The sequence below is a fragment of the Castor canadensis genome, chromosome 3 (assembly GCF_047511655.1).
Source record: "Castor canadensis chromosome 3, mCasCan1.hap1v2, whole genome shotgun sequence".
NCBI lineage: Eukaryota > Metazoa > Chordata > Mammalia > Rodentia > Castoridae > Castor > Castor canadensis.
The window spans coordinates 48192096-48219063 of record NC_133388.1 but is presented as its reverse complement, the minus strand read 5'-3'; the positions used below and the strand labels follow the sequence as shown (position 1 = coordinate 48219063).

The window sequence follows — 26968 nt, the reverse complement described above, 5'->3', positions numbered from 1 at the left end:
GTATATAGCTTCTGTACCCCCACAGTGATGTTTAATTTAGGTCATCAATTTAGATGTACAAATTCCAAGAGCTTTTTTAAAAGTCCCTTTATTGTATAATCAGCCTCGTCTGTATAAGACTCTTGAGAAAAGGGTAGGAACAACTGCATAGCTGGAGAGAAACAAGTGCCTCTCTAATTGACTAGTTAACTCGACACATTAAATTAATGAATTCAGCAAACATTTAATAATAAACTCTATGCCAGATGTCGTGCTAGGAAATAGAGATACCATAGGGAGAAGACATGGTCCATGTTCTCTTGTGGAGTTTATAGTCCAATGAGTTGTACAACAGAGCTTTGTCCAATTTCAAGTGACAGGGCAGAGCCATGGATGCGTGCTTTGGTCCCACTATCTTTAGTGTAGCGAGTTTCCCATCCCATTTTAAGGTTTCCGGATCCACCATCATAACAGGACACTATGGATAGGTTGGATTCATTTATCTTCTTAAGAGCTTTACTTTTTTGAGAAGGCTAGTTGGTCAGTTTATTCTTTCCTTTGTTGATGGAAATAAGTTTCTTGTCTATCACAAAAAAAGTATGAAGAGTACTCACAAAGAACTGGAAGTACACAGGCTCAGAGATGGCCTAATCAACTTCCACCTGTGGAAGAAACCTAAGTGTTCATTTCATGACATTTCAGGCTTTTTATCTTCTTAGAAACTGGCCTGAATAGGCTGAATGTCAAATTCAGGTGGCATTTTCCTCTCTGTTTTCTTTTTGGAAGTTTCCTGCTGAAGGCTTGAAAAGGTGTTTTTATTTTGCTTTGCTTTAAAGTTTTACTAAATTCTTGGAAATTTCTGGATTGCTTGAAACTATTTTTAGATTTTACTACACCTGAAGCTGGATTTTACACAAAAGATCTTTAGAAGTGTCTAAAGATCATTTTTACAAATGGAATAACCTTTGGACCAAGCATTTCTAAGATTTCCTTTAGTTTTAAAGTACTCTGAAATCTACCATATAATGTAAGAGGTCTTAATTTTGAGCCTTAATTCACAACAGCCCTCCATGCCTGACATTATTCTACCTCTTTCTTGAAACCTCTCTATTATTTTACTCATTAAAAAGTGGCCTAAGTGAGTTTAATGTCTACAGTAGCATAACTGACTTTAAGAAATCACTTCCATTTGCATCAAATCTGCTCTCTCCTTCATTTGTTTGACAAGACTTAATTTGCCTTTAACAGCCTGGCGTGGTGGCAAGTCTCCATAATGGATTCCAAAGGACAACCCTTTGACATGCATGCCCTTGTGTAGACCCCTCTCATTGGCTACCATGTGACCTGTGACTTGTGTTAACTTCTACGATGTGGTGGAGGTGATGTAGAGCTGGTTCCATGAGTAGAGCGTGATGGCTTCTGTTTCTTCCTCACGGGTATTTGCTTTTGGGAGGCTTGGGCTGGTATGAGGAAAATGTTTCTACCTTGTTGCAGAGACCATGTGAAGAGAAGAGAACAGGCATGGTCCAGCAGTCCCAGTGTCCTAGTGGAGCCTTCAGATGACTCCAAGTCTACATGCCATCTGATTTCAACCAGAGAAGAGAGCTGAGACTAGCAGAAGAAGCACCTTGCACAGCCCTGTCACCCACAGAAAGGTGAAACAATACAATAGCCATTGCTTTGGTGGTTTAGTTTTGAGGCAGTTCTACAATAGTGAACAGCATGCAGGACAAAGCTGTTAACTAGAAGACTCCAAATGATATCTTTTTAAATTACCAAAGTAAATCACTTTCTTCAAAGTAATTCATATGGTAACTTGAAGGATTTTGACAGAAAAGCAATCTTCTAGCACCCTCATTCTCTGTCAAAAAACTCATCAAAAAGTGGGATTCTCTCTGTCCTGGTCCTCACCAGTGCTCGTGGTTGTTTCTCATCTTTGCTCATCTCTTCTGAGTCAGAGCTAGAACTATCCCAGAGAAGCTTTCCCTGGGCCTCTTGTTCACGGAACCACGTTTCCATTTTGCCAGTTTTCTGGGGATAACAGTCATTCCCTGCTTGATATTCCAAATATTCTGCATCCCATGAATTTCCTACAAGAGATGGAAAGGGTTTTAATTTTCTCTAACAATGTTTTGTTTATTAAAATGCCTAGGTTTTTATGAACAGAATAATTTGCTTGGTCTTTTTACATATATTCCAACTGGTATCTCTGTAAGCATTGAAAATTTTTAGTTATTTAAAAATTTTTAAATGCTCTGAAAGTCACAAGACTAGTATAATATGTAACTATATCCATGACATTTTGACACAACATTGCTTTCAGCTGAACCATTTAAAAATTAGTAGCAGTTGCTTCCCCTCTAAATATATCACCACATATCTTTTAGAAACAATGATATTTTCTCGACATAATTAGAATAAAATTATTACAATTAGGAAATTTAACACTGGTGTAATAATATTCTAATATCTGATCCATATTCAAATGCTTTTTATAGCTGGCTTTTGTTTTAGTTTTTAATAAAACAGTGTAGGATCATGAATTGTATTTTATTTTCCTTTCTCTATATTTTAAAAACTATCTATCTATCTATTTATCTATCTATCTATCTATCTATCTATCTATCTATCATCTATCTACCTATCTATCATATATCTATCTAGGTGCTGGGGATCCAACCCAGGGCCTTGTGCATGCTAGGCAAGCACTTTACCACTGAGCTACAGCCCCAGCATTTTTCTTATGTCTTCATCTCCTTTAATTAAAAAAAAAAAAAAATCTCCCCTACGTTTTTCTCCCAGAGCTTCCTTCTTTCTCCCTCTTCCTCTATCTTCATTTTTGTAGCATGGACATGTTAAAGAGTTCAAGTCAATTATTTTGCAGAAAGATCCTAAATTTGGGCTGTTCTGGTTAGTTCCTTGTGATTAAAATAAGGTTAAACATTTTGAACAAGCATATGGAAAGGTGATGCTCCCTAGGGTGTTTTTTTTTTTAACAAACATTTTTATCAGCATATATTAGTTGTGCAGGGGGGTTTCATTATGGCATTTAATGTACCTTGGTTAGATCACCCACACCATCATTCTACCTTACCTCCTTCCCCCTTCTTAAAACAATGTCAACTGGTGTCATGGTTCTGTTTTCATACAAGAATATAAAGTACATCAACCATGTTTGCCCTCCTTTACCCTTCTCATTTTCCTCTTACTAGTACCCACTCTAACTGTTTTACATTCCTGTCCTTCATTTTTACGTGTATATTCATTGTTCAAAGGGGTTTCACCAAGGTATTTCACATATGCACCTATTGTATTTTAATCACATTAATCCCCTCTATTACTTTTCCTCATCCTTTCCCACCACCTCCTATCATTCAGTGGCTTTCAATGCATTTTGTTATGCCATCTTCCAGCACAGATGGAGTGTATTTCAATAATGTTCACTCTTCATCGTTCTATTTTCTTCTCCTTCCTCCCCCTAGTTCCCTCAAACAGTCCCAGTGCTGCAAATATGTTCTATATATGTATATATGAGATCATGTTTGTATTTGTGTGTAGGTTTATCTTTTGGGTCTATCTTCCACATATGACAGAAAACATGTGACCTTTGTCCTTTTGAGCCTGGCTTACTTCACTTAACATGATGATCTTTAGTTCCATACACTTACCTGCAAGCAATATAATTTCATTTTTCTTTATGCCTGAACAATACTCATTGTGTAGATCTGCCACATTTTCTTAATCCATTCATTACTTTAGGGCATCTAGGCTGTTTCCCTAGCTTGGCTATTATGAATAGTGCTACAATAACATGGGTGTGCAAGTGTTTCTAGTCTATCCTGACTTATATTCTTAGGATATATGTCCAGTAGTGGTATCACTAGATAATATAGTACTTCTATTTTAATTTTTTTTGAGGAATCGCCATACTGTGGTTTCCACCAACTGTGTATGAGGGTTGTTTTTCTCCTGTATCCTGGCCAACATTTGTTGTTGTTTATGTTCTTTATGACAGACATCTTGACTGAAGTGAAGTGAAATCTCAGTGTAGTTTTGATTTGCATTTCCTTTATGGCTAGGGATGTTGATAATTTTTTCATGCATTAATTCACCATTCTTACTTCTTCTTTTGAAAATTGTCTGTTCAGTTCATTTGCCCATTTCTTTATTGGGCTGTTGATTCTTTGAGAGTTTAGTTTTTTGAGTTCCCTGTAAATTCTGGTTATTAATCCCTTGGCAGATGTATGATTGGAAAAGATTTTTCTCCCATTCTTTAGGCTATTCAGTCTAGTAATTGTTTCTTTTGTTGTACAGAGCTTTTTAGTTTGATGTGGTCCTATTTATCAGTCTTTTATTCACTGTGCTATTGGAGTTCAATTCAGGAAGTTATTACCTATGCTTATATAAATCCCAGTGTATTCCCTATTCTTTACTGTAGTAGTTTCAAAGTTTTAGGTCTTATATTGAGATCTTTGATCCACTTTGAATTGGAATTAGTACCAGGTGAAAGACAGGGATCTAGTTTCAGTCTTTTACATTTGGATATCAAGTTTTCCCAGAAACATTTGTTGAAGAGATTGTCTTTTCTCTGACATATGTTTTGGAATCTTTTGTAAAATATTAAATGGCAGTAGCTGTGTGGATTTATTGCTGAGTCTTCTATTCTGTTCCATTGGTCTTCATGTCTGTTTTTATACTAGTACCACTTTTTTTTTTAAAATTGCTCTCTAGCTCAGTTTGAAGTCAGGTATTATGATAACTCCAGCATTGCTTTTTTTTTTTTTGCTCAGGGTTTCTTTGGCTATTCAAGATCTTCTGTGCTTCCATATGAACTTTAGAATTGATTTTTCTATCTCTGTGAAAAATATCATTGGGATTTTTATGGGGAATATATTGAACATATAGATTGCTTTTGGTAGTATAGCCATTTTCACAATATTGATTGACAATCCATGAGCATGAAAGATCTTTCCATCTTCTGATGTCTTCTTCTATTTTTCTTCAGTGATTTATAATTTTTCATTACAGAGATCTTTCACTTCCTTCAGTAAGTTTGAGCTATTGTGAATGGGATTGTTTCCTGGTTTCTTTCTTAGTTTGTCCATTGTAGATAAGTTAGTGAATTTTGCTAAAAGTGTTTACGATGTCCAAGGGTTTTTTTCTGGTGTCTTTAGTGCTCTGTATTGAACACCTGCTCTCTGTGAGGAACATGATATTCACTTTGAACTTTCACATCAGCTCTGACTTCATGTCAGAATCACCCATGCAGCCTTTTAGAAACAGATGCCTGGGTCACACTTAGACCTATGCAATTGGTAAGCTCAGTGAGTCAGAGATTCTATTTTAATTTACCTTTTTATTAGAAGAGACAACTTATTTTTATTGTGGACTTGATTCATAAGTCTTTATGTATTTACTTCAGCTTTTTATTTAAGCAGTACCCAGCATCCTTTAGAATCCACAGAGTAATGAGGGCTTTGCTCAAGCAAGTCTGACTTTCAAGGAAACAAAATCTTCCCAACCACTTCTGAGCTAGGAAAATAAAGCTTATTCTCTCCCTGAGTCTGGATGAAGGAGACTGAGTCATCTTAATGATAGCTGTTTATTAAATATTTTGGCATATTTTATTTAAACCCTTGATATCTAAAGTTATGTGTCACTGTTTAAGCAATCAAGCATTTATTTTTCTCCTATGCATCAAATTTTAAAAACTACTTTATTGAGAGATGATAGGCATACAAAAAGCTTTTTGTACATATTTAATGTATGCAGCTAGATCAGTGGAAAATTAAACTCCTCAGTGTGAGGATTCATGTCTTGTGATTCTTTAGTGAAGAACAATTCTGCCCTCCTGTTTTATCACTCTAATGATCATCGTTGCCTCACAGAGTACTATGGTTAATTTATGTCTGAAGCCCTGACCTCTCTCCTAAGCTAATACAGATTTTTAAAATAAACTGGACATCTTCACTTCGATGTCTACCTGTGAGTGTGTCAGTGTGACCTCCTTCTCTCACAAACCTCTGCTCCCAGCTACCTTAATCCAGCAAATAGCACCTCCTTTGCCCCACTGTCTGCCCAATTGTCCAAGAGGAACCCAGGAAACTACCTGACCTTCTTAGTCTACTATGTACCCATGTCTAATCCATCACCAGGTTCTATCAGCCCTGTCCCCTACATAACTCATATTTGGTTCCTTCTCTCCATCTTCACTCTCCTGGTCCACACACTATTTCTTGCTTGTGCTACTGCTATGGCCTTATAACCAGCCTCCTCACATCTTCCTGCACCCCCACACTCATTCTCCACAGTGCAGACAGAGTGACATTTAAAAGCAGAAACTAGATGGTGTCCCTTCCCAGTCCTATCAATGGCTTCCAATTGATGTTCTTCTTTCTTTCTTTTTTTTAGTGGTACTCAGGACCTTGTACTTGCCACGCAGGCACTTTACCACTTGAGCCACAACCCCAGTCATTTTTGAATTGGTTATTTATGCCTGGGCTGGTGTAGACCATGATCCTCCTATTTGTGCTTCCCTGAATAGCTAGGATGACAGGGTTGCACCACCACACTAACCTATTGATGGAGATGGAGTCTTGCAATCTTTTTGCTTAGGCTAGCCTTGAACCATGATCTTCCTAATCTCTGTCTCCAAGGAGTTAGGATTACAGGTTTGAGCCACCGCACCCAGCCAATTGATCTTAAGGGAGAGTTCAAAGTCCTTAATTAGACATGACTCATAAGACACTGTGTGACACAGTCCCTGCTGATGTCTCCAGAACCATCTCGGGTTGCCTCTGTACCTTCCTTCTCCAACCATTGTCTAGAATCTACTGCATTTGCTCCCACTGCAGGCCTTTGCACCTGCTAGTACCAATTACAGTTTTGAATATTCCATCATCCCCGATCCTCATTCTCACACACATGCCTGCTTCTTCAACTAGCTACTCCATGTCTCAGCTAAATGTTACTTCCTTACAGAAAACTTCCCTGACCCCACAGCTTGTTAGATCTTCCAGTTATCTTCTTATTGAACATCTTGTCATTTATATGTATATATACTCCATAGGTATTTGCTGAATGAGTAAATAAATGAATGAATGAACCAATGAGTCATCAGAGAATTTTAGGAGGTAGGATGCAATGGTAACTGTACCTAAGAAAGACTTCATCCAGTGGAGTATAAGAGTGTCAGTCAACTATACTCTGCAAATGAGAGAGGCAGAAATAAGAGGTTGCCAGAAGCATCACTCAGACTGAGAACAGGAATTTTCTAGAACATCTAACTAGAGGCAGGAGCTTCAAAGCAGGAAGAAAATGTTTGCTTGTGGTAGGACCTAATGTAATATTAATGATAGCTTAGGTCACACACCCCATTGGTGCTGTGATCATTCCAGCCTAAAGTTAGTGTGTGAGGAAAATTCACGTTTAATTTTACCCTTGAAAATTAATCCTTGTTACTAATAAAGTGTTATATACATAGCTTTGTGTACATAACATGAAGGTCTGAAACTTCTGAGTTAGATGTCTCATTACATGTTACGTTTTTATAAGACGTGTGCTTCTCTGTGGTTTATAGACTTAAAAACAAGAAAAATGCAAACAAAACTTTTAGACACTAAACGGGTTTTGAGTTAGCAGAGTAGACGTGAGTGTATACTACTTCAAATATATTAGGAGAGAAAAAGCAACAAAATAGGGAGTGACTAAATAGCACAAGGATCATAAAGTATGAAAACTGCTTGGTTGTTTTGTATTTTATAATATATGTCTTAGAAAAATGTATCCCACTCTATCAAACCCATAATTTCACAGACAAAGCTATATTTGAAGCAATAAAATGAGATACCTTGCAGAAAAATAGTGCAGGTAGCCATATAATGGCAGAACTATGAGGCGATATTCATGCTAAATGATTGATTTAGGGTGACATTCTCTGAAGCATATAGTTGGTTTACTATCAGACATCAATTCCATCTTTCTTCAGATCCATCCCCATTCCCATATCTTTGTATGACACTTTATATTTTATGTGTGCTTTTCTGCATATGAGATTAATTCTTACATAACCTCTACATGGTGGACAGTATTCATTCCCTTTTTACAGATGTGACAATGCAGGTATTCAAAGGTTAAATACCTGGAATTTATGTTCTCTCTCTTTACAGAATAAAACTTTGTTGAAAAGTATTTGGCTAATATTTATTGAGAGGCTACTATGTACCAGGCTATATTCTATGAACAAGAAGAGGTGCCTGTCCTCATGGAGCTTATATTTAGTGAAGGCACTGTTGGGGCTCAGTGAAGGACTCTGGTTTCAGTTTCAGTGCTTTTACTCACGCTATATTCAAAGCATGACTTCTGGAAAGAGCAGGAGCTACATCAACACGTGAAAGCATGTAGGATGGTTCACTGAAAAGAATGATTCTTACTTCATGTTTGTTATACATACATAATTACCTAAGTTATATGATTATATGTGTAATTTATCATATAAATATATGTAAAACATATATAAAGAGTAGGTGATTTCATTTTAAAAAGGCAGCAGAAAAGAAAGACAGACTTTTATCTCACAAGAGAGCTAAAACTCTCATTCCACCTTCTGAAACAGGAACATGAAGGGTGAGCATGTCATTAAATAAACAGACAGGCACAGAGGAAACTTAATTGTCAGATCCCGACTAGCAGGATGCTTGTGGATGTGTATGATCTTGGTCCTCTACTTGTAGGAGAAAGCAAAGTGATCTGCTTTTAGAAGACAGGAAAAGAAAGCAAAGAGGCTCTCTGGGAATAAGTAAGAAGGAATCATGGCTAGAGCACCTGCCAAGCACAGTAAAGTATGTGGACTGTAGAGTCAGGTGCCCCAAGTGTGTATTGCCTAAGCAGTTTTACTCTCACTGACCGGCTGTGACCTGGGGCATGGACCTGACCTCTCTGGGTCTAGTCTCTTCATCTATAAATGAGAGGCGGTAATAATCCTTACCTCACAGAGCTGATGTAGGGAGGAGCCAATAACACATTTAAAATGCTTAGAGGCATCTTCTAAATCCTAGCTCTGTGCACTATTATGTCGATACCCTATATTTTACTCATACAGGGCTGTGTGTATAAATGATAATTAAAGCACAGAGCAGAATGGGAGACTGTGTATAAATTGTAATCTCTCCATCATCAGACAAATGTTCGGTGATAATTGCTTTACTTCCCTTTCTGACAACTTCAGCAGTAGGCAAATAAATGCGCTGCTGCAACCCTCTCCCTCCATGAGACCCTAATTAATTGCAATCCCACTTTAATGAGGAGAATGAACATTTCTGTCTCATGCTAGCAAAATCTGTATTTTCTAGCTCGTTTTGTCATATGTATTCACACACACAGAGTTATTACAAAGAAAAGAATTCTCATGAAATTTGAGCGAGCTCCCACAGGCTATCAAGTCTGTGTATCACTAGTGTATTGCTGGTGTGGCCACTTCTCTCTGTCTGGGTGGACCACAGGAATGGCTTATAATGAGCACACAACAAATCTCATCTTGAATTAAATGAAGCTGCTTTAAAAAGCATCAGGAGAGCAGAGAAAAAAGCCCTTCTCCATGTGCCACAGTATCTCTTGTGTGAGTCAAGGCCTGGGGCGTCTTCCAACGTCTTTGCCAATGCTGGTTTTCTAGGCCTGTCTCAAGTGATGACTGTGAGTGTCAATTTTATCTGAGTCCATTTTCTTGGTTGTTTTGCCAACATTTTTTTTTTTCAATTGTAAAAGTTGTTTGTCTATGTGACTACAAAGCATATTTCATTCGGAAACTTGGAAGCATAGGTTAAATTGGATGCCCCAAGTAGATTTTCAATTATTCAGCCTTTTCTTATTTAATTAACTTACTGATTAAGTGCCTTGTTCTTCTGAGCAGGGGCATTGTCTCTTTTAGCCAGTGAATTTGCATCTTAGAGTTTAAGACTCCAGAGAGCTGGGCTCCAGTGGCTCACGCCTATAATCCTTGCTACTCAGGAGGCAAAGATCAGGAGGATCACAGTTCAAAGCCAGCCCAGGCAAATAGTTCACAAGACCCTATCTTGCAAATACCTAACACAAAAAGTGTCAGTGGAGTGGCTCAAGGTGTAGCTCTGAGTTCAAGCCCCAGTACCGCAAACAAAACAAAACAAAACAAAGACCTCCAGAGACATGGCTAGCATTTCTGCAGCTCTCACAGTGATCAGCTGTACTGATATGGGGGTTTGGTCCACAGCACAGCAATCTCTGTATGTGACTAGAGTACATTTACAACCTTGTGGGGATATGGACAGGGAAAACTTAATGGGACTCTAAGTGGTGGGGCTGTACACATAAAGCCATGGATACAGGTATCTGTGGAAAGCATACAGCAATCCAAGGCTGGAGCGTGGGGTTGGGTGTGACAGTGGCAGGAGATCAAAGTAGGTAGCAGCTAGATCCTGAAAGGCTGAGGGACCCCTGTGAAGGAGTTTAGCTTTTGTTTTCAAGCCAGTGGAAACTTGTTGAATGATTGTTTTTGCAACAGGAGAGTCACATGTTCAGATTTGCATTTTATGAGATTGCTCTGCCATTGGTGCAGTTCTTCTAGAACATCTGTGTGCACGAGAATCAGCTGGAGATCTTAACAGATGATCCTGATTCAGTAGGTCTGGGTGGGACTTGAAATTTTCCATTTCTAATATAATTTCAGGAGATGCCAATGTTACTGGGCTATAGGTAATACTTTGATTAGCAAGCAGAGTAAAGAAATACTTCAGGTCCCATGTTTCTTATTCTTTCAGGGCATCAGGATGACCAGGAGAGGTGGTTAAATCCAGGTTGCTGGGCCTCATGTCAGAAGTTTCCAATTCAGTCCCTCTAGGTGGGGCCAAACAAGTCCACATGTGATACTGATGCTGCTGATCTGAGACTCACATTGAGAACCACTGAGTGGTGGGTTGGTAGAAGGTGGATAAGAACTGGTCAGATGGCTCTAGCAGTGGCTCTGGAGTGACAAGCTGAAGGCCTGACCCAAGGCAACACCATTGGGAAGAGAAGAGAGAGGACAGATTTCACCACTAGGGGACCTCAGCAGGACTTGTGGTGGGAGGAGAAGAGAGGGCTGAAGAGAGCCTTAGAGTCTCGTGTGAGTGACATGGGCATGGGGGCCTCACCCACTGAGACAGTGGGTACAGCAGGACCCAGTTTGAGGAGGACAGTGGTGCTGGCCTGCAGAGGAAAGGGTGCAGTGAGTGTCTGCACATGGCAGCTATTTAAGCTAAGAGCTAATGCAAGTTTGCCACATCACTGCACTTGATTTAATGTGCTTCATTCTCTCTAACTGTACGATGAGACTGTTTTTCCATTTCTCCTCCTAGGAATGCAAGGATTTATTAGAGAGCTCTGTCTTTTCCTCTTAGCTATTGAAATTATAAGACAACATGCCATTATATTCTGACATGGAAAATATCAGCAAAAAAAAAAAAAAAAAAACCAGGGCTATTTGCTATCTTCTCACTCTCCTCGCCACATCCACTTTGGAAGTTTTCCTGATAAACATTGAAAAATGTTTAAAATATTTTACTACAAAAATTATGACTCACCAGAACCTCTGTTCCTGGTTTCATCAGGCACCACAGTTAGAACATCATAGTCTTCATTCCTGGGGATACTTTGAAGTATTTTCTTGGCTTTATGGTCCCTTAGTTTTGGCTTATTAATTCTTGCTTCCATGGCAAGATTTTTCTTCGACTCCATTTGGGCCTGAAAATGATCAGCTAGAAATGGTTAATATTCCCCCCAAGCTATTTTTTTCTAGAATAGATGAACAAATCAATCACTTTGCAAGTTGTAGACTGTCTATACACATCTGAAATTCCCTAACCACAATACAATTTTTTTTCACTCAGGAGGTATGAGAGCTATCTCAAGCTTGCTAGAGAAAGATGAGTGTGTCTGCTGCCTCAAAAAATATGGCTCAGTTAAGATGAAGGTGCTTGTAGAAACATTTCTTTGTAGGCTAGGTGACATGTTTGGAATTGCTGAGGACGGTAACTATAGACTCGTTGGTCAGGGAAGTTTAGAATATGACAGTTGCAAGACATTAGTGGCAAAGGGATTTGTTACAAGAGGTCTGTTGTGGTTTGAATGTGTCCCCCAATATTCATATATTGGAAGCTAATCCTCAAATTCATGTGTTGATGGCATTTGGACGTGGAGCCTCTAATAGATGTTTAGGCCATGGAAGTTCCACCCTCGTGATGGATGAAGTCTGATATCATAATGTGAGTTAGGTATTATGGGAGTGGATTGTTGTGAAAGCAAGTCAGTTATTTGGCTTTTCTTGCTCCTGTCCTCTCGCTCACACTCTCTGGCTGTGTGATGCCCTCTTCCATGTTATGACATATCAAGAAGGCCCTCACCAGATGTCAGCACCTTGATCTCAGACTTCCCAGAATTAACCAGCCTGTGGTATTTTATTATAGCAGCAGAAGATAGACCAAGACAAGGTCTTTCTTATTAGATACTTCTGTGGCATGAATTATAGAGAGAGGCCTAGGTATCAGAATTCCACCCCTCCTTTAGTAAACCAAGAAACATTACCCCATTTTCCTGCTGGAGCAATAAAACAAGAGGAACAACCTGTTTTTAGGACACTTGAGGCCTAGATATATCCTTAAGAGAACTGAAAATAGAAAAGACTCAACAGGATTGCAAACAGAGGTGATCTTCATTCTTCACTGCTTCAGTCAGTGGAGCTCCAGCTCCCATGACTAACTGAAAACATGCTAAGTAGAGACTGGACATATGCTTGACTACCTTCATGTGCCAGGGCAGTGGTTATGTGGTATAAATTTGGCAAATATGACACTCTTCTGTATTTACCTCTTGTCTTTTACGGTTCATTTCCAGCATTTGCATCTTATGCAAATATTGTCTTTTCCCAGCAGCATACATTGGAGTTGGCATTTTCTTCTCTACTTCCTGCTATGAAGGATGACATACTCATTAGTATGGGGTAGTTCATTACTGACTCTGTGATCCACAGGAACAGGGTGAGATCTTAATCCATCATTATCCATAGAGACCTTTTGCGATGACAAAGGTAAACCACTTTGTGTCCCTGACAAGAGCTCTGAATCACTATCAGTGAATAAAGTGGCATTCTGCCTTATGTATCATGTAGTTTTAAAGGTTCCTACAAAGTTTTCTAAATCTGCAATGTAAAGTTTTGACAATCTCATTTTGACAAATATCATTTCCCTGCCAATAGATACTTATTGCTATCTCTCTAGAAATGTATTCTGGTTTGATAAAACCTTTCTTTTCTTTCCTTGCCTCTTCTACCATTGACTGGTTGGCTGGTTATGAAATGAGAGAACCACTGAGTGGTTAAATGGAACTGATTTTTCTACAGTGTGTTCTCATATGCCAATGTAAGCCATGGGGGTATTGCAATTTAGGGTGAATTTGAAATTGATTATTTGTGACTCTGATGCTCTCCCCCAGGTGTGTCATGAACTCTGGTAGGACAGTGCAGACGGTCATTGAGGGCAAGCAAAAGGGAGTACATCTTCACTTATTACCTGCTGTTGCCAGGAAACGGAAGGGCCAAATTGAGTGGTAGCTTTTGTCCTGTGGACAGTGCCTGTGTCAATGGATGCAAAGCTCAGGGAGGGGCCCATCTCCACTGCTGGCAGCACAAATGTGGCCTTGAGAATCTCATGGTACCTGGATATCTCTTACCAAGTCACCTAGCCACACAGCAGCATCTAGCTGACTCCAAAATGAATCAGGTGTGGAAAGTGTTGAAAGTTATTCCTACCTCACAGCTTTCATTTTTCTTGGCAGCAGGGAGAGGTGTGGGGAGTTCTACTCAGAGCATTACAAGAGTATAGCAGGACAAAGATCTAATGGAGACCTTTCCATGATTACATTTTGGTGGGGTTATGACAGAGAAGTCAAGAAGAACTTATAGACAAGATTCTTTCTGCTAATGGAGAGCAAAGAGAAAGTTTTAAACTGAGGAAAGAATGAAAGGAAGAGTCATGCAGGATTTTTCAGAGATTTGAAAACTTTTAGAATCACCATCATCCATGTAAATTTCCTCTTTCTCATCTTCAAGGCACTGTTTTCATCACAAAGCAGAAAGGGCCCAGAGCTCATCCAAGAAGAAGGAGCTGTTGCTAGTTGGAGCCAGGCACAGGTAAGAATAGATAGCTTTGAAACATTCTAACTGTGAAGGACTGAACTGTCTGGTTTGGCTTTGAACTCTTCTTGCAGGGAGAACATGAAAAGAACTGCTCACCCTGATCCTGCATGGCCCTCCAGTTAGCCACTCCCTCCAATGAATGCCACAGCTCACCTTTGCTTTGTGTCCTGTCCTGGCTTCTTGCTGGTACAGGAGACTTTCAGAGGTAATTACTTGTGGCAGGTCAATGGGTTCAAGCTTCTAGAAGTCCAACATTTAAAGTAGTCAGCATTCCCCATGCCATGCAATGAGGAAACACAAAAGCCAGATATTAAGCCATCTGAGCACTTTGCAAAAGCAGCACTTATTCCTGCGAGCATGCAGGGAAGGTGATTTGAACAAAATTATAGTCATATCTGTACAAAAGGCTTTTAGACCTGTTTGGATTCTTTCTTGTTCTATTGCACTGTTGTCAGTGACTTATTAATTTGAAATCTTGATCAGAGAGTTAAGAGGCTTAGACTCCTTTTCTGTCTGCACTGGGGGGCCATGTTCAAAGTTATCAAATAGCCAGGGTCTTAGCATATTAGAGATGAAAGAGGCAGCAGGAAGTGACTTTATTTTACTCTCCCTTCCCTACTCAGCTGAACTATTTCAGTCCTTAGGGAAGTGGCCTGTGTTTAAGATATCCAGAGAAGCTCCTTCAGACTTCTCAGTAATAATCATTGGTGACTTTGACATACACTTAAAGGGAAAGTGCAATATGCTCACAAATCTTAGAGATGTCTTTTTCTCGCAGAGGCTTGGCTTTGTAAGGGATATCACATTGGGTTTTCATAGGATCACTAATTCTGTAGATATTCATTTCCATGAGTCTGTCTTCAGACTTTCTTACCTTATGCTCCATAAACTGAGCACTGAGAGGTGATGGAGCATGGGAGAAGAAGCTTTTTCTCCTCACATTGATATGCAAAAGGGGAGTGGAGACTTTATTTGCTTACCCAGCAAGTACTTGCTATGTGACTGTTACATGCACAGGGATAAAATGGTCAACATAAACAGACCCGGTCCCTTGTGGAGATTTTACTATGGGCAACACATAGACTTTTGCTTGTATGATTATTCAACTGATAATTATAAACTGTGATCAGTGCTCCAAAGAAAAAGTCTCTAGAACAAGACTATGGCAATATATAACTGGAGGACCCAACCTTATAAATGAATGGGGGGTGTCACGTGTTGAATTGTGCTCCTTCCCCATTCATATGTTGAAATCCTAACCCCCAGTACCTCAGAATGTGGTACTGGGTTATTGAAGAAGTAATTAATTAAGAGGTCATACTAAAGTAGGGTAGACCCTTAATCTAATATGATATTTTCTCATAAAAATGGGGAAATTTGGACAGGGATACATATACAGGGAGGACACTGTGTGAAGATGAAAGCAGAGATCAGAGTGATGTCAAGGAATGTCAAAGATTGCCAGCACACTGCCAGAGGCTAGGCAAGAGGCAGGGACCAAATCCCCCCTGGCAGTCCTTAGAAGGAACGAACCCTGTAGATACCATGACCTCAGACCTCCAGCCTCCTGCACTGTGAGATAATGAGCTTCCATTGTTTGAGCACCTGGTTTGTGGTACTTTGTTACAGCAGCCATAGAAACTAGTACAAGAGGGAAAGAGTGAAAGAAGCAGCTCAGAAAAGCTTCCTGAGGAAGTAATTTTTTAAGCAGAAATTGGAAGATTGGGAGATTTTAGGGTACTGAAATGTTCTGGGCAGAATTAATAGCATGTGCCCTAGCCTGGCCTGGGGAGATCTGTTGAAGGAAATGCAAAAGGTCAGTTGGCTGCAGTTCAAGGAGCGGGGGAATGAAGAAGAGCAGCTCGAAATGTGGCTGCTCTTAGGTAGGGGTCAAGTGTGTAGGGCTGAGAAGTCATTCTAATGATGCTGATTGATCTTTAAGAGTAATGTAAGGTCACCGATGTCTGTTAAGTAAAGTTATATAATTGCCTTTGCTTTTAAAGAAATGATCACTCTGGCTACAGTGTGGAAATGAAATTAGAGAATAGCAGTTATACATTCAGGGAACAGTTAGGAGGGCAAAGATCATTGACAGGGATTGATGGAGGAAGACTGACAGGCTCTACAAATTTTTAAACCTAAAACAAGAAGATCTGTTATGCTTGGTGGAGAAAAGCTGAAGTCTCCAAAGGATACCCCAATTCAAAGGTGGATGGTGTTATCCATTGAGGTGGAGAATCCTGTGGGAAGATACAGTTTGGGTGGGATATAGAAGGAAGATATACATTTGGCTGGGATATCACTCTTTTTTCTTTTCAGTGGTTCTAGGGTTTGAACTCCATGTGGGGGAACATGATGTGGGCCTCCCACTTGTTTTCTGTAGGTCATTTCCTTGGTCCCTGGTCCTGGACCTGCCCTGTTCTGAGGACAGTGGTCAGCACTACTTTCTGCTGGAGCAATCCAAAGTTGACCTGGCAAGGAAGAAAAGAAGGGCAATGGAGACAGGGAGGAGACATTAAGGGGGAGGAACTCCTCTTTATGTTAGACAGGGGCCAGGCAGTTTGCACTTAAGGTAGGAATTGGCTCTCTGCTCCATTCTCACCTCCAATAAAGACATGGTCTTTTAGCATAATATAGCGAAGATGTAATGAGACATGATCGGTATAGGAAAAGTTTGTTTGTTCTTGTTGTTCTCCACTTTGCTGGACATGAAGGTGCTAGCTAGCATGAGAAACAGCAGTTGATTGAGTCAGAGCACTGAAAAGAAGTGGAAGGGAGACCAAAGGAGGGGGGACCCTCCAGACACCTGTGGGAGGGAAAACCAGCAATGACTGGGTGCAGGGTCTGACAGAAGTGTTTGTGTCTCCTCTGCACTGGGGAGTGTTCAGGATTTGGGTCTTTGTGATTAGGCCTGTCTGGCTTTGCAGCCATCACTGTGTACCATGTTCAGGTATAAATATCCCATGTCACTTAATCTCCAAGTGAAATCTTTGCATAAGTATGGGTATCCTCATTTCAACGAGATCAATGACTTGTCCAAGTTTGCATAGCCAGGAAGCGGCATCACCAGGATTCAAGCTCAAGTGTGTCCAGTTCCAAATCTCATGCTCTTCCCCACATATTTTTTACCCCAAATACTTTATCAGAATCTCCCAGAGTTAAAAAAAAAATCCTAGGCAATTCACTGGAGATTGAGATGCACCAGGTCTGGGGAATGTCCCAGGAGTGGATACTTTTCAGAATTCTCTCAGGGACTATTATTGCTTCTTTCCAGGTTGGGGACTATTGGCTGTCACACTGCTTCCAGTGAATAAATGAACCACATCAAAACAGATCAGGGAGAGTTTGTTTGTAGCAGATGATTGAAAATTGAGTTTGAAGAAGTCAAGACATTTTAATCACTTAAAATCATAAAAAAAAAAATCACCTAAAATCCATAAATTCTTAGGGTCAGGTTTTTGCTTTGATAATATGAAGATATGACTAATCATATCCTTTTCTTCTATTCTCAATCTTTCTATTTAAACTCACCTTTCTGATAAGGGTTAAGTGGTGGATAGCTCCAAGAACTATTGGCCTTTGAAAAGAACCCAGAGAATCACATTATTCCTCAACAAACCACTAGATGGCAGCAACTGACATGGTAAATAGGACCCATCCTTTAAACCACTTGGCTAGAGAAGCATTACAGAAAAAATTGTTAGGAAAATTGACTTCAGCTAAATAAACCAGTTAAATGACATTGCCTCAAAATTCTGGGTTCATATGCGTGGGTCCTTTTTCCTCTCTGGAAAGTGACATGCCTCAATTCATCATCTTCAGAGAGACAACCATGTAAGGAATTACTAGTCTATTGGTGGAATAATTCCTTTTTAAAAATCCATTTAATAATGTATTCTTTAGCTAAAGAATTCTGGATTATATGGCTTCTCAAGAAAAATAAATGTTCAGCAGAATCAGCTGAAATGTCTACTAGGAGACTGAGGAATCAGGAGTGAGTCAACTATTGCCTGCAGGTCTCTGATCTTGATGATTAAACATTAACGTGAGATCGTTGCTTCTGTTTACTAGCAAGAAGAGGAAGCAACTCAAAGAAAATGTAAAATTTGTCTGGCACCATGTGTCTTTTAAAGTTCTAGGAAGCAGGGAAAGGTATCCAGGACAGCTCTGCAATGAGAAATCATAAAGTCAAAGAAGAATTTCTGATCAAGAAAGACACTGCTGTGAGTTCACATCTCAACCACACTCTTCACTCTGAACAGCTAGCAATGAAAAGTAAAGCAAATTTGAAAAAAGATACTGCTTGCCATTAATACAAGTTAAACATTTCTGTAGACCAAAACCAAAACAGTAATGCAAGTGGCTAACAGGGATCTAAAAACACTCCTATAAGGTGGAAAATAAGAGCCAGATTCCAAGCTTGAAATTAAGATGTGAGCTGAATATGAAGACAAAACTTTTAAATAAGAAATTCAAAACTTAGATAATAAATAATTTCCTGAAAACATAGATTAGCAAGAATAAGATGTGCTAGTCAATTAAGAACCATAAAGAATTTAAGTTAGTAGGAAAATTTTTTCACTTCCCTTAAAAGTCTAAGTGACTAAAAATGTTTTCTAACATTTGTTTTTACCAAACTTTAGAGAAACAGATAATACCTGTGTTATAATAAATGTCTTAGAGAAAAGTCATCAGTTCATTTCACAAGACTGATTCAGTCTTGATGGCAAGCTGGAATGAACAAGACTAAGAAAATGGTATCCATTTCACTTATTAAAACAGATATATAAAGCTTTAGAAAATCCAATTCATCAATCTAGGATTTATGCCAGGAACACAAGCATGGTTCAACATCACAAAATCTACAATGTATCAAATGGGTTAAAAAAAATCTATATGATTGTTTTAATACAGTAAAATTTAACACTCAGTCCTGAGAAGAACTTTCAGCTGTGAGGAGTAAAGGGAATGTTCACAGTTTAAATAAATGGCGTTGTGCTGGTATCTTCCATTGAGTTCTCCAGATCTATTCACCACACCTCTCTACCCTGCTTTCTTACCATAAGGACTGAGCATATTCACTGCCTTGTGGCTTCCCATTGGGTACAGCCACTGAGGAGCCCTGGTGAGTGATGTGAGGTTGGGGAAGAAAATGACATCAGGTATTTCCTCCTCAGCTCCTCTACAAGGTGGTATTGGGGTGACTGTGTCCCTCATGGAAGGTCACTGCTACTCTCAAAGCAGCTTCTAGACTCAGCTTTCTCCTTCCCAACTTCAGAAAGCTCTTTCTTTCTCTAGTCCCTTGGCTTAGATATAACCACCAGTGGTTATTGCAATATCTTTTGTGATTTCCCTAATTTAAACTCCTATAAGTAGATACCTGCAAAAAAAAAAAAGTCCTTGAATTATTGTAATTTGAATGTGCTATCTGTTTCCTTTGGGGACATTGACACTGACACCTGTCAAAATCCTATTGTAAATATTGTACAGGCTGAGTATCCCTTTCCTGAAATGCTTGGGATCAGAAGTGTTTCAGATATTGAACTTTTTTGAGATTTTAGAATGTGTACATATGTAAAATGAGGTATCTTGGGGATGGGACCTAAATATAAGCAACATTTGTTTTCTAGGCATATACCCTAAAGGAAGTTTGTACAATATTTTTAGTGCACCTGCATTTTAACTTCAGCATAGTTCAGGTATGGATTTTCCTCTTTTGGTGTCATGTCAGTGATCAAAAAGTTTTGGATGTTGGAGCATTTCAGATTTTTGGGTTAGGGATGTTCAACCTATACTTAGATTCAGAGCTAGTCCCATTAATGCCATAGATAAGACCAGGAGTCTTTAACATATATCATCTTCTACTGGCTTGACCCTATTACAAAGTGCCTAGAAACAAACTTAAAAATTGCACAAAATCTCCATGGAGAAATTATGAAACCACATGGAAAGATGTAAAAGAAAATCTGCCATCTATGCCATGTTCGTGATTTAGTAGACTCAACATTATTTAATGCCAAAAACAACACAATGAAAGGCAGAACCACTCTTTCCAGCAGACTTATACTCATTTCTCTCTCCTCTCCAGTTCCTTTAGTCATTCAGTATTCAACTCATACTTATTGATCACCTATTATGTATCACGCACTGTTCTACATGCTTGGATATGTTAGTGAAGACAGAAAAAACAATCCTGCCTTTGTGAAGATTATGTTCTAGTGTCAGAGGTGGGGAAGTAGTGAAGGAGATGCACAGTGAACACAATAGATAAGTAAAGTGTCTGATATGTCAGATGGAAATTGGTGTGCAAGAGAAAAGATAAGATTGTTAAGAGCCAAGGGAATCAGTGGAGCTGGGATGAGTGTTGTAATTATTAGTAGGCAGGGTAGACCTTGTAAGTATGGTGAAATTTGAACAAATTTTGAAGATAAGAGAATTATCCAAGCAGATCACCTGGGGACACACTACATGTGTGTGTAGGACATTCCAAATTAGACTGGGTCTGAGATGATTAGATGAGCAGATGATCAGGGGTAGGCACATTTGACTCAGAGCTCCCTGGCACAGTACTCAGATTTTCTCAGTTCCAAGATGAGAACCCTTCATTCACGACCTGCTCTATGCTTGAGGAGTAGATGTTCAGGAAGTGGAGAGTGCCAAATGTGCAACTCAAATGATTTAGGATGCAATTAGGTTTGGTTTAATAATTAAAAATACTTTTAGAATTTTCCCTGGCAGAGATCAAGCTATTAATTAGCATGTCATGGGAACCCAGCATTTATTATTCTCTCAAAAACCCATTTGTGGTAGAAAATGTGCTGAGCTTCATTTGTGAAGATAATTATAGTTGATATCTTTGGGAGTGTCTGCCAAGTTCCTAGTGATTTCCCTCTTCTCTGGAAGCTGACTCCAGAGTCTACAGGATGACTCCTCTGCCCACATTTTTACTGGATGAGCCTGCCCTCGGCTCCTAGCTCATTGGATCAGAGCTGGAATCACGAGCAGAGCTGAGCCTATAGGATCTTTCCTCCCAGGAATTTGGAAACAGAGCCATGGAGGTCAGGCCAGTCTATCTATTTGACTGGAGCTATAAGATGCAAACCATATTTTATCAAGTGCACCTGAGGGGCAGAGAAAGCTGATCTTCAAAGAGATGAAAGAAAGCAAATGCACAGAGGAGCGCTTAGGAGAAATGCTTAGAATTCTGCTTTTCAGGTTCTAAGACGCAATTCTTCCCTACATTCAGGAGAATCCCAGCTCTTGGGTTCGATAAAACATTCCTATGTCCTCATAATTAAGCACATCGGTTCCATGGTTCACCAACTGGACTTCTGCTTCAGTGATGCTACAAGTCTGAAGTAGCAGGGAGTATACTTGAGTGTTTTGTCCCCCACTAGGGATGTGGGCCTCGTTGTCATTCATTTGTCTGTTCATTCATTCACTGAAGATAGAAGATGAAATATGATCTAGTCTTTTCATTCAGTATGTTTGTCTTGAGTCTTCTTTTTTAAGGTTTGTTAGTATGGGGGGTATAGTGTTAGACTTTGAAATACCAAAAGTTCTCTTTTTGAGCTTGATGGATTATTGAGAAAAATCAAAGCCTAACCTTAACTTATTTAGGGTTGATAGATATTAAAAGCACTTTGTAAACTGTAGAGTATCACACAAATATTTTTCACTGGTTGTAGTAGTTTCTTCTGCTTGAGCCAGTCAGTTTAGAAGCTTTGAACACTCCTTTGAAAGGAAGCATTTGGTTTAGGAACAAAATAAGTTTCAGGATTTTTCAGTTTAGCCAGAGATATGCTTACAATATTAAACTATATATTAATTTATTACATGTGTACTTTATTTTTCTTGAACTAAGCAATATTTTTGAGGTTTCTAATATTTGGTTTCTAATATCTAAAGATGCTCTTTTGGAACCAAAGGATATAATCATTTCAAATAATAATTTTGAGTTTCTGGAGAAGACAAGTAAATAAAAATCAACTGAATCAGAAATAATCCTCAACAAATGAGCTCTACTTCTCCTGGGATTGATCCAGGAGCCTGGGTGAATTGTGGAGCAGGTGGGATTTGGGCGCAATCCCTCTTTGCAAATGTCAAGGATAGATCCTGCTCACAAGAGAGCTCCATGCCCTCCTGTTTGCTGATGCTTATTTTCAAGGACCCACTCTGATCTCTTTTCCTTTCTAGGATGAGACTTCTTAGAATTCATAGCTCACTGAAGGGAATCCATTAAATGTTTATTAAGGTGAGCTCATTGAAAGCTCTTGTGTTATTGTCCCTAATTGAAACAGCCAGTGAGTAAAAGGTTAGTGATAGAAGGAGACATAGAGAGCACTTACACCGATGGTTAGGTACTGACTTTGGAGACCTGGCTGATATTTAGCCTCCGTGTGTCTTTGGGAAAATTACTTAACTCTCTGAACCACATGTATAAAACAAAAATAAGACTTTTTCATAGAGAGTTAAGGGATGAAATGAATGACATAGATCAGTTGCTTAGTGTACTATCTGATTTGATAGTATAGTTGTTTATTTTGTGGTGGTGCTGGGGCTTGAACTCAGGGTCTCACACTTGCTAGGCAGGTGCTCTACCAACTGAGTCATTCCACCAGCAGTTATTATTTATTGCAAGTGATTTTCCTGTAGTCACCCAACTAATCAGTGTTAGATTCAGGTTCTGTAAGTTCCCATGCCTATGTCCTTATTACCATGCTTACTTCTTTTGGTTGTGGGTCTTGAAAGTGAAATCATTACTAAAGGAAATCCTAATTAGTATGGTCTTTGCAATTGGGAACATTCTCAACAACATTCTCAACAGTTTAGTCGATATCTGTTTTTTATGATTACAGTTAAGAAGGAGTGTTACCATTAAATCCGAGAAGTTTTTTATGAAGCCTTTTAAATTCATCTTACTTGAAGTCTTCGGGGTGGATGCCTTTTAATAATACTTGTCTCTCCCTGTTCCAGTGGGATGTCAAAATACATGGCCCTGGGTACTTGAAGGATTGGGGGAAAAACAAGAATAAGCCATTAAAAACAATTGGCCACATTGTATGCACATATAGAAATTCCACAATGAAACCCCTTTGTGCAACTATTATATGCAAATGAAAAATGGAAAAAGAAAAACCAGTTTGTCATTAAATTAAGCAAGTATGCTGATTATTAGTTATTAGACTTTGTCAACACTATTCTGCATGTTTTAGTTATACACACCTAACCCACAGGTTGAATGTGGAGATGAAATACATAAAGCAGTATCACTATATGAATGCAAATGATAAAATTTTATCCTAATTTTTGCTTTTGCTTTCCTCATTTCCTTCCCAAGTCAATATTTAGAGGAAAGTCAAGCGTGTGTGTGCACGTTTGTGTGCGCACATGTGCATGTATTTATGTGCGTGTGTTAATTACTGGGGATTGAACTCAGGGTCTTGCACTTACCTAGCAAGACCCAATCACTTAAGCCACACTTCCAGCAACTTTTGCTTTAGGTTATTTTTCAGATAGGGTCTCATGTTTTTACCAGGGCCAGTCTCAGATCACCATCCTCCTACCTGTGCCTCTCATGTAGCTGGGATCACCATATTGAGCTTATTTATTGAGAGGAGGGTCTCACTAATTTTTTTGCCTGGGCTGGCTTGAACTATAATCCTCCTGAATAGGAGGATCCCCAATTGCTAGGATGATAGTCATGAACCACTGCACTTGGTCCTGAACATCTTAACAGCTATTTGACTGAAAGTGTTACTCAAACACAGAATTCAAGCCTTTTAAATAGAAGCTTACAGATTCATTTTTCACTCCATGAAATCTCCTCCAAAAATATAGGCAACAAGAAAAACACAGCTTCAAGAAATGAAAATAGACTACCTTTCCAGAGGAAATAGACAATAAGGGGAATTCCTACAAGTTGCTACTATAATACATTATAGTATAGTCAGGACTACACTAAGCCTCTATCGGGAAAGAAGTAGATCTACAGATGCATTATGAATTTCATGTTTTGGCTTGATTATCCTGGGCTCTTGGAACTGCTACCATAACCAAACTACATGAAGTCCTTGTCCTTTCCTCTTAACAATCTGTATGCATGCTGATTTCTAGATCGTTACATAGATTATTCTATGTAACATTTTATTTGTTAATAATAATAATAATTATTATTATTATTGTAATAATACGGTTTGAATTCAGGGCCTTGTGCTTGCTAGGCAGGCACTCCACCACTTGAGCCATATCTCCACCCTTTTTACTTTCATTATTTTGGAGGTAAGTTCCCACTTTTTGCCCAGGCCGGCCTAGACTGAGATCCTTCTGTTAAGTTTTCTGTCATTGCTGGGACGATGAGCATGTGCCACCATGCCTAGCTTTTTTCTCTTGAGATGTTGGTCTCACAAACTTTTTTTAGGGTTGGCCTAGAACTGTGATCTTCCCCATCTCAGCCTCCCATGTAGCTTGGGATGACAGGCGCCCAGCTATTTAGTTGAGATGGGATCTTGCAAAGTTTTTGCCTGGCTGGCCTGGAACCGTGATTCTCCTGATCTTAACTTCCCACAGAGCTTGGAATGATAAGCTCATGCCACTACACCCAGCTATTGGTTGAGATGGGGTCTGGCGAACTCCCTGCCCAGGCTGTCCTCAAACCATGATCTTCCCAAACTCAGCCTCCACTTGCATTTTAAATGGAAAAATTCCTGGGTAATTATGTGTTTCTATCCTTAAGACATTTGAGGGGGTGAATTCAACCATGATAAATTATAAGAATTTTTGTAAATGTCATAAGGTAACCCCAGAGCAACAATTAAAAAAAGAAAAAGACATTGGAATGGACACTGTAAGGACTTTGCCCTAACTTTTAGTAGGGTGGAAAGTATACCCTTATTTTCTTTCAAATGACACCTGCACATTGAACAGGATAGGAACAGTAACAATAAAACTTCAGATTTAAAAATGTGAATATTTTAAACAATTTTTTCAGAAGCCTGACTGCCCCTTATTTTATGCTACGATTTGAATGATATCATCCCATTATTTAGTTGGATTCCCCCAAAGAAGATAGGCTGTTTCAGGCCCTTGTTTTCACCCCTGATGACAGATAAATAAGGTTGACGAAGTAATTTGCCATATGACTTGGTGTTTAGTGGAGCTGGGCTTAGAATATAGTCTTCAGAATGTTCACCATTCCTTTTTAATTTATAACTAATGATTTATAACTAATGTGATTTTTTTGTCTTTTCAAAAATGGTTTTCCATGCTGGTAGAGTGGTTCAAGTGGTAAGAGCACCTGCCTAACAAGTGTGAGGCTCTGAGTTTATATCCCAGTGCTACCAGAAAAAAAAAAAAGTGGTTTTCCAGTTGGGACTCTACCCAAATTAGCTTTTATTATTTGGTTACCAAAATCTTAAAACTTAGGTCAGGTGGTAATCTAGTAGGTAAAGAATTATCTTTCAATGAAACTAAGAGGAAATGTCTCATTCATGTAGTTGAAGAACAGAAAAAATAGACTGTATTAATGAAAACTTGTTAAAATTGTAAAGTCTATGGAAAGTAGTCATGAAAATTATTCTGCACAAGATCTGCTAGGCATCAAAAGAAAATGGAAGCATTCTGTTCACACTCTTCAGAATATGAAGAAAAGAGAAAATGATATACATATATGTGTATGTATTTTATGGTATATATACACATGAACTGCTCTTCTCAAGTTAGAAATCCTGCTTAATTATCATTGTGGGCATCATAAAACAGTTAGTATGTCATATAAAATATCTCAGATAATTTATAGTCACTTTAGGCTCAGAGCTCCCAGTCATAATAGGAAAAAATTTCCTTAGTTCTGCAGAGGACCATGAAGAATGCAGGATTGGAAGGATGACTCATCCATTGTCTAAATCAATTCTGTTTAGGGTGCCTTCAAAATTCATGTTAGAAGGATTCACTCTTAAAGTCCTGCTATCAAAATCACAAAGTCTGATGCATTAAACTGTACTGGAGATAACAACTTAAATTTAGAACCTAACTGAAACATATGATTACTATCACTTATTACATCAATATCTATATAAATTTAATGACCTAATGAAATTAGGAATAAGCGTTGAAAGAGCTATAAACTAAGCTGATATAAGATCCTTCTTCCATAGTGAAAAGCCATGGTACATAATGGTATAACTTTTGAACACAGTTTAGACAACCCTTCTAGTGTATCAGAACACTTTTAATTGACAACCATTCAGGCCCTCCTAGAAGATATTCCATTACATCCTGATAATCTAGACTTTCTGAGATTATGGAGACAGTCAGGTAAATCTGTCAACAACTCTCCTTAGTCCAGACACACATCTCCTGCTGGGTTTAATGTTTACCTGCAGAGTGTCTTCCATACCAGCTTTCTCGCAGAGGTGGCAGCTGCCATTCCAAAGCTTTATTCCCATCTGGTAGTCTTGCAAATGAATCTGGACTCTTTTCTTCTAGGTTCTGATAGAATGAAAAGTGCACAGGGCCAGCTAAGGAAGTCTCTGCTTCTTTGTTTTGCAAAGGTGCAACTTTGATCACCCGAGGGTGAGCCTTGGATTGATTCAGGCCCATTTCTCATGAAGATATTCAAAGGAAAACCATGATGGAGGCGGTTTGGGGGCCTTTAATGTAGCTTGTTTTAATTAAGGTATTTTCTCAAGGTTACCCCAGGTTTCCAAAACAGTTCTTTCCTTCACGATATCTTTCCAGCTCTGTGTCACCACACAGTAACCCCCTTGGCCACTTCCTGGGAGATTGGTT

At 39.0% G+C, this 26968-nt stretch overlaps 1 protein-coding gene across 4 annotated transcripts; it reads right to left on the bottom strand.

Moving 5' to 3' along the window:
* Positions 1-53: 53 nt before the first annotated feature.
* Ccdc198 (coiled-coil domain containing 198) lies at positions 54-26968 on the bottom strand. 4 transcript variants are annotated; one of them, XM_074067909.1, is made up of 6 exons: positions 26557-26968; positions 23102-23184; positions 14333-14419; positions 12853-12954; positions 11571-11730; positions 54-2069 (listed from the first exon to the last, which is right to left on the bottom strand). In XM_074067909.1, exons 1-6 carry the CDS (start codon positions 26777-26779, stop codon positions 1834-1836), a joined length of 891 nt encoding a protein of 296 aa, XP_073924010.1. In that variant the 5' UTR covers positions 26780-26968; the 3' UTR covers positions 54-1833. The 4 variants fall into 4 exon arrangements, with proteins under 4 accessions (XP_073924010.1, XP_073924011.1, XP_073924012.1 ...); XM_074067910.1 differs by having other exon boundaries at positions 12853-12951; XM_074067911.1 differs by lacking the exon at positions 26557-26968 and having other exon boundaries at positions 23055-23186.

Bases quoted from the DNA above. Each gene is read 5' to 3' on its own strand.
- Ccdc198 (XM_074067909.1), bottom strand. From the start codon at position 26,779: ATGGGCCTGAATCAATCCAAGGCTCACCCTCGGGTGATCAAAGTTGCA. The intron at 23,185-26,556 runs GTAAACATTAAA...CAATCCTTCAAG, and splicing joins GTATGGAAGACACTCTGCAG to TACCCAGGGCCATGTATTTT. The intron at 12,955-14,332 runs GTGAGCTGTGGC...CATCCTTCATAG, and splicing joins GGACAGGACACAAAGCAAAG to CAGGAAGTAGAGAAGAAAAT.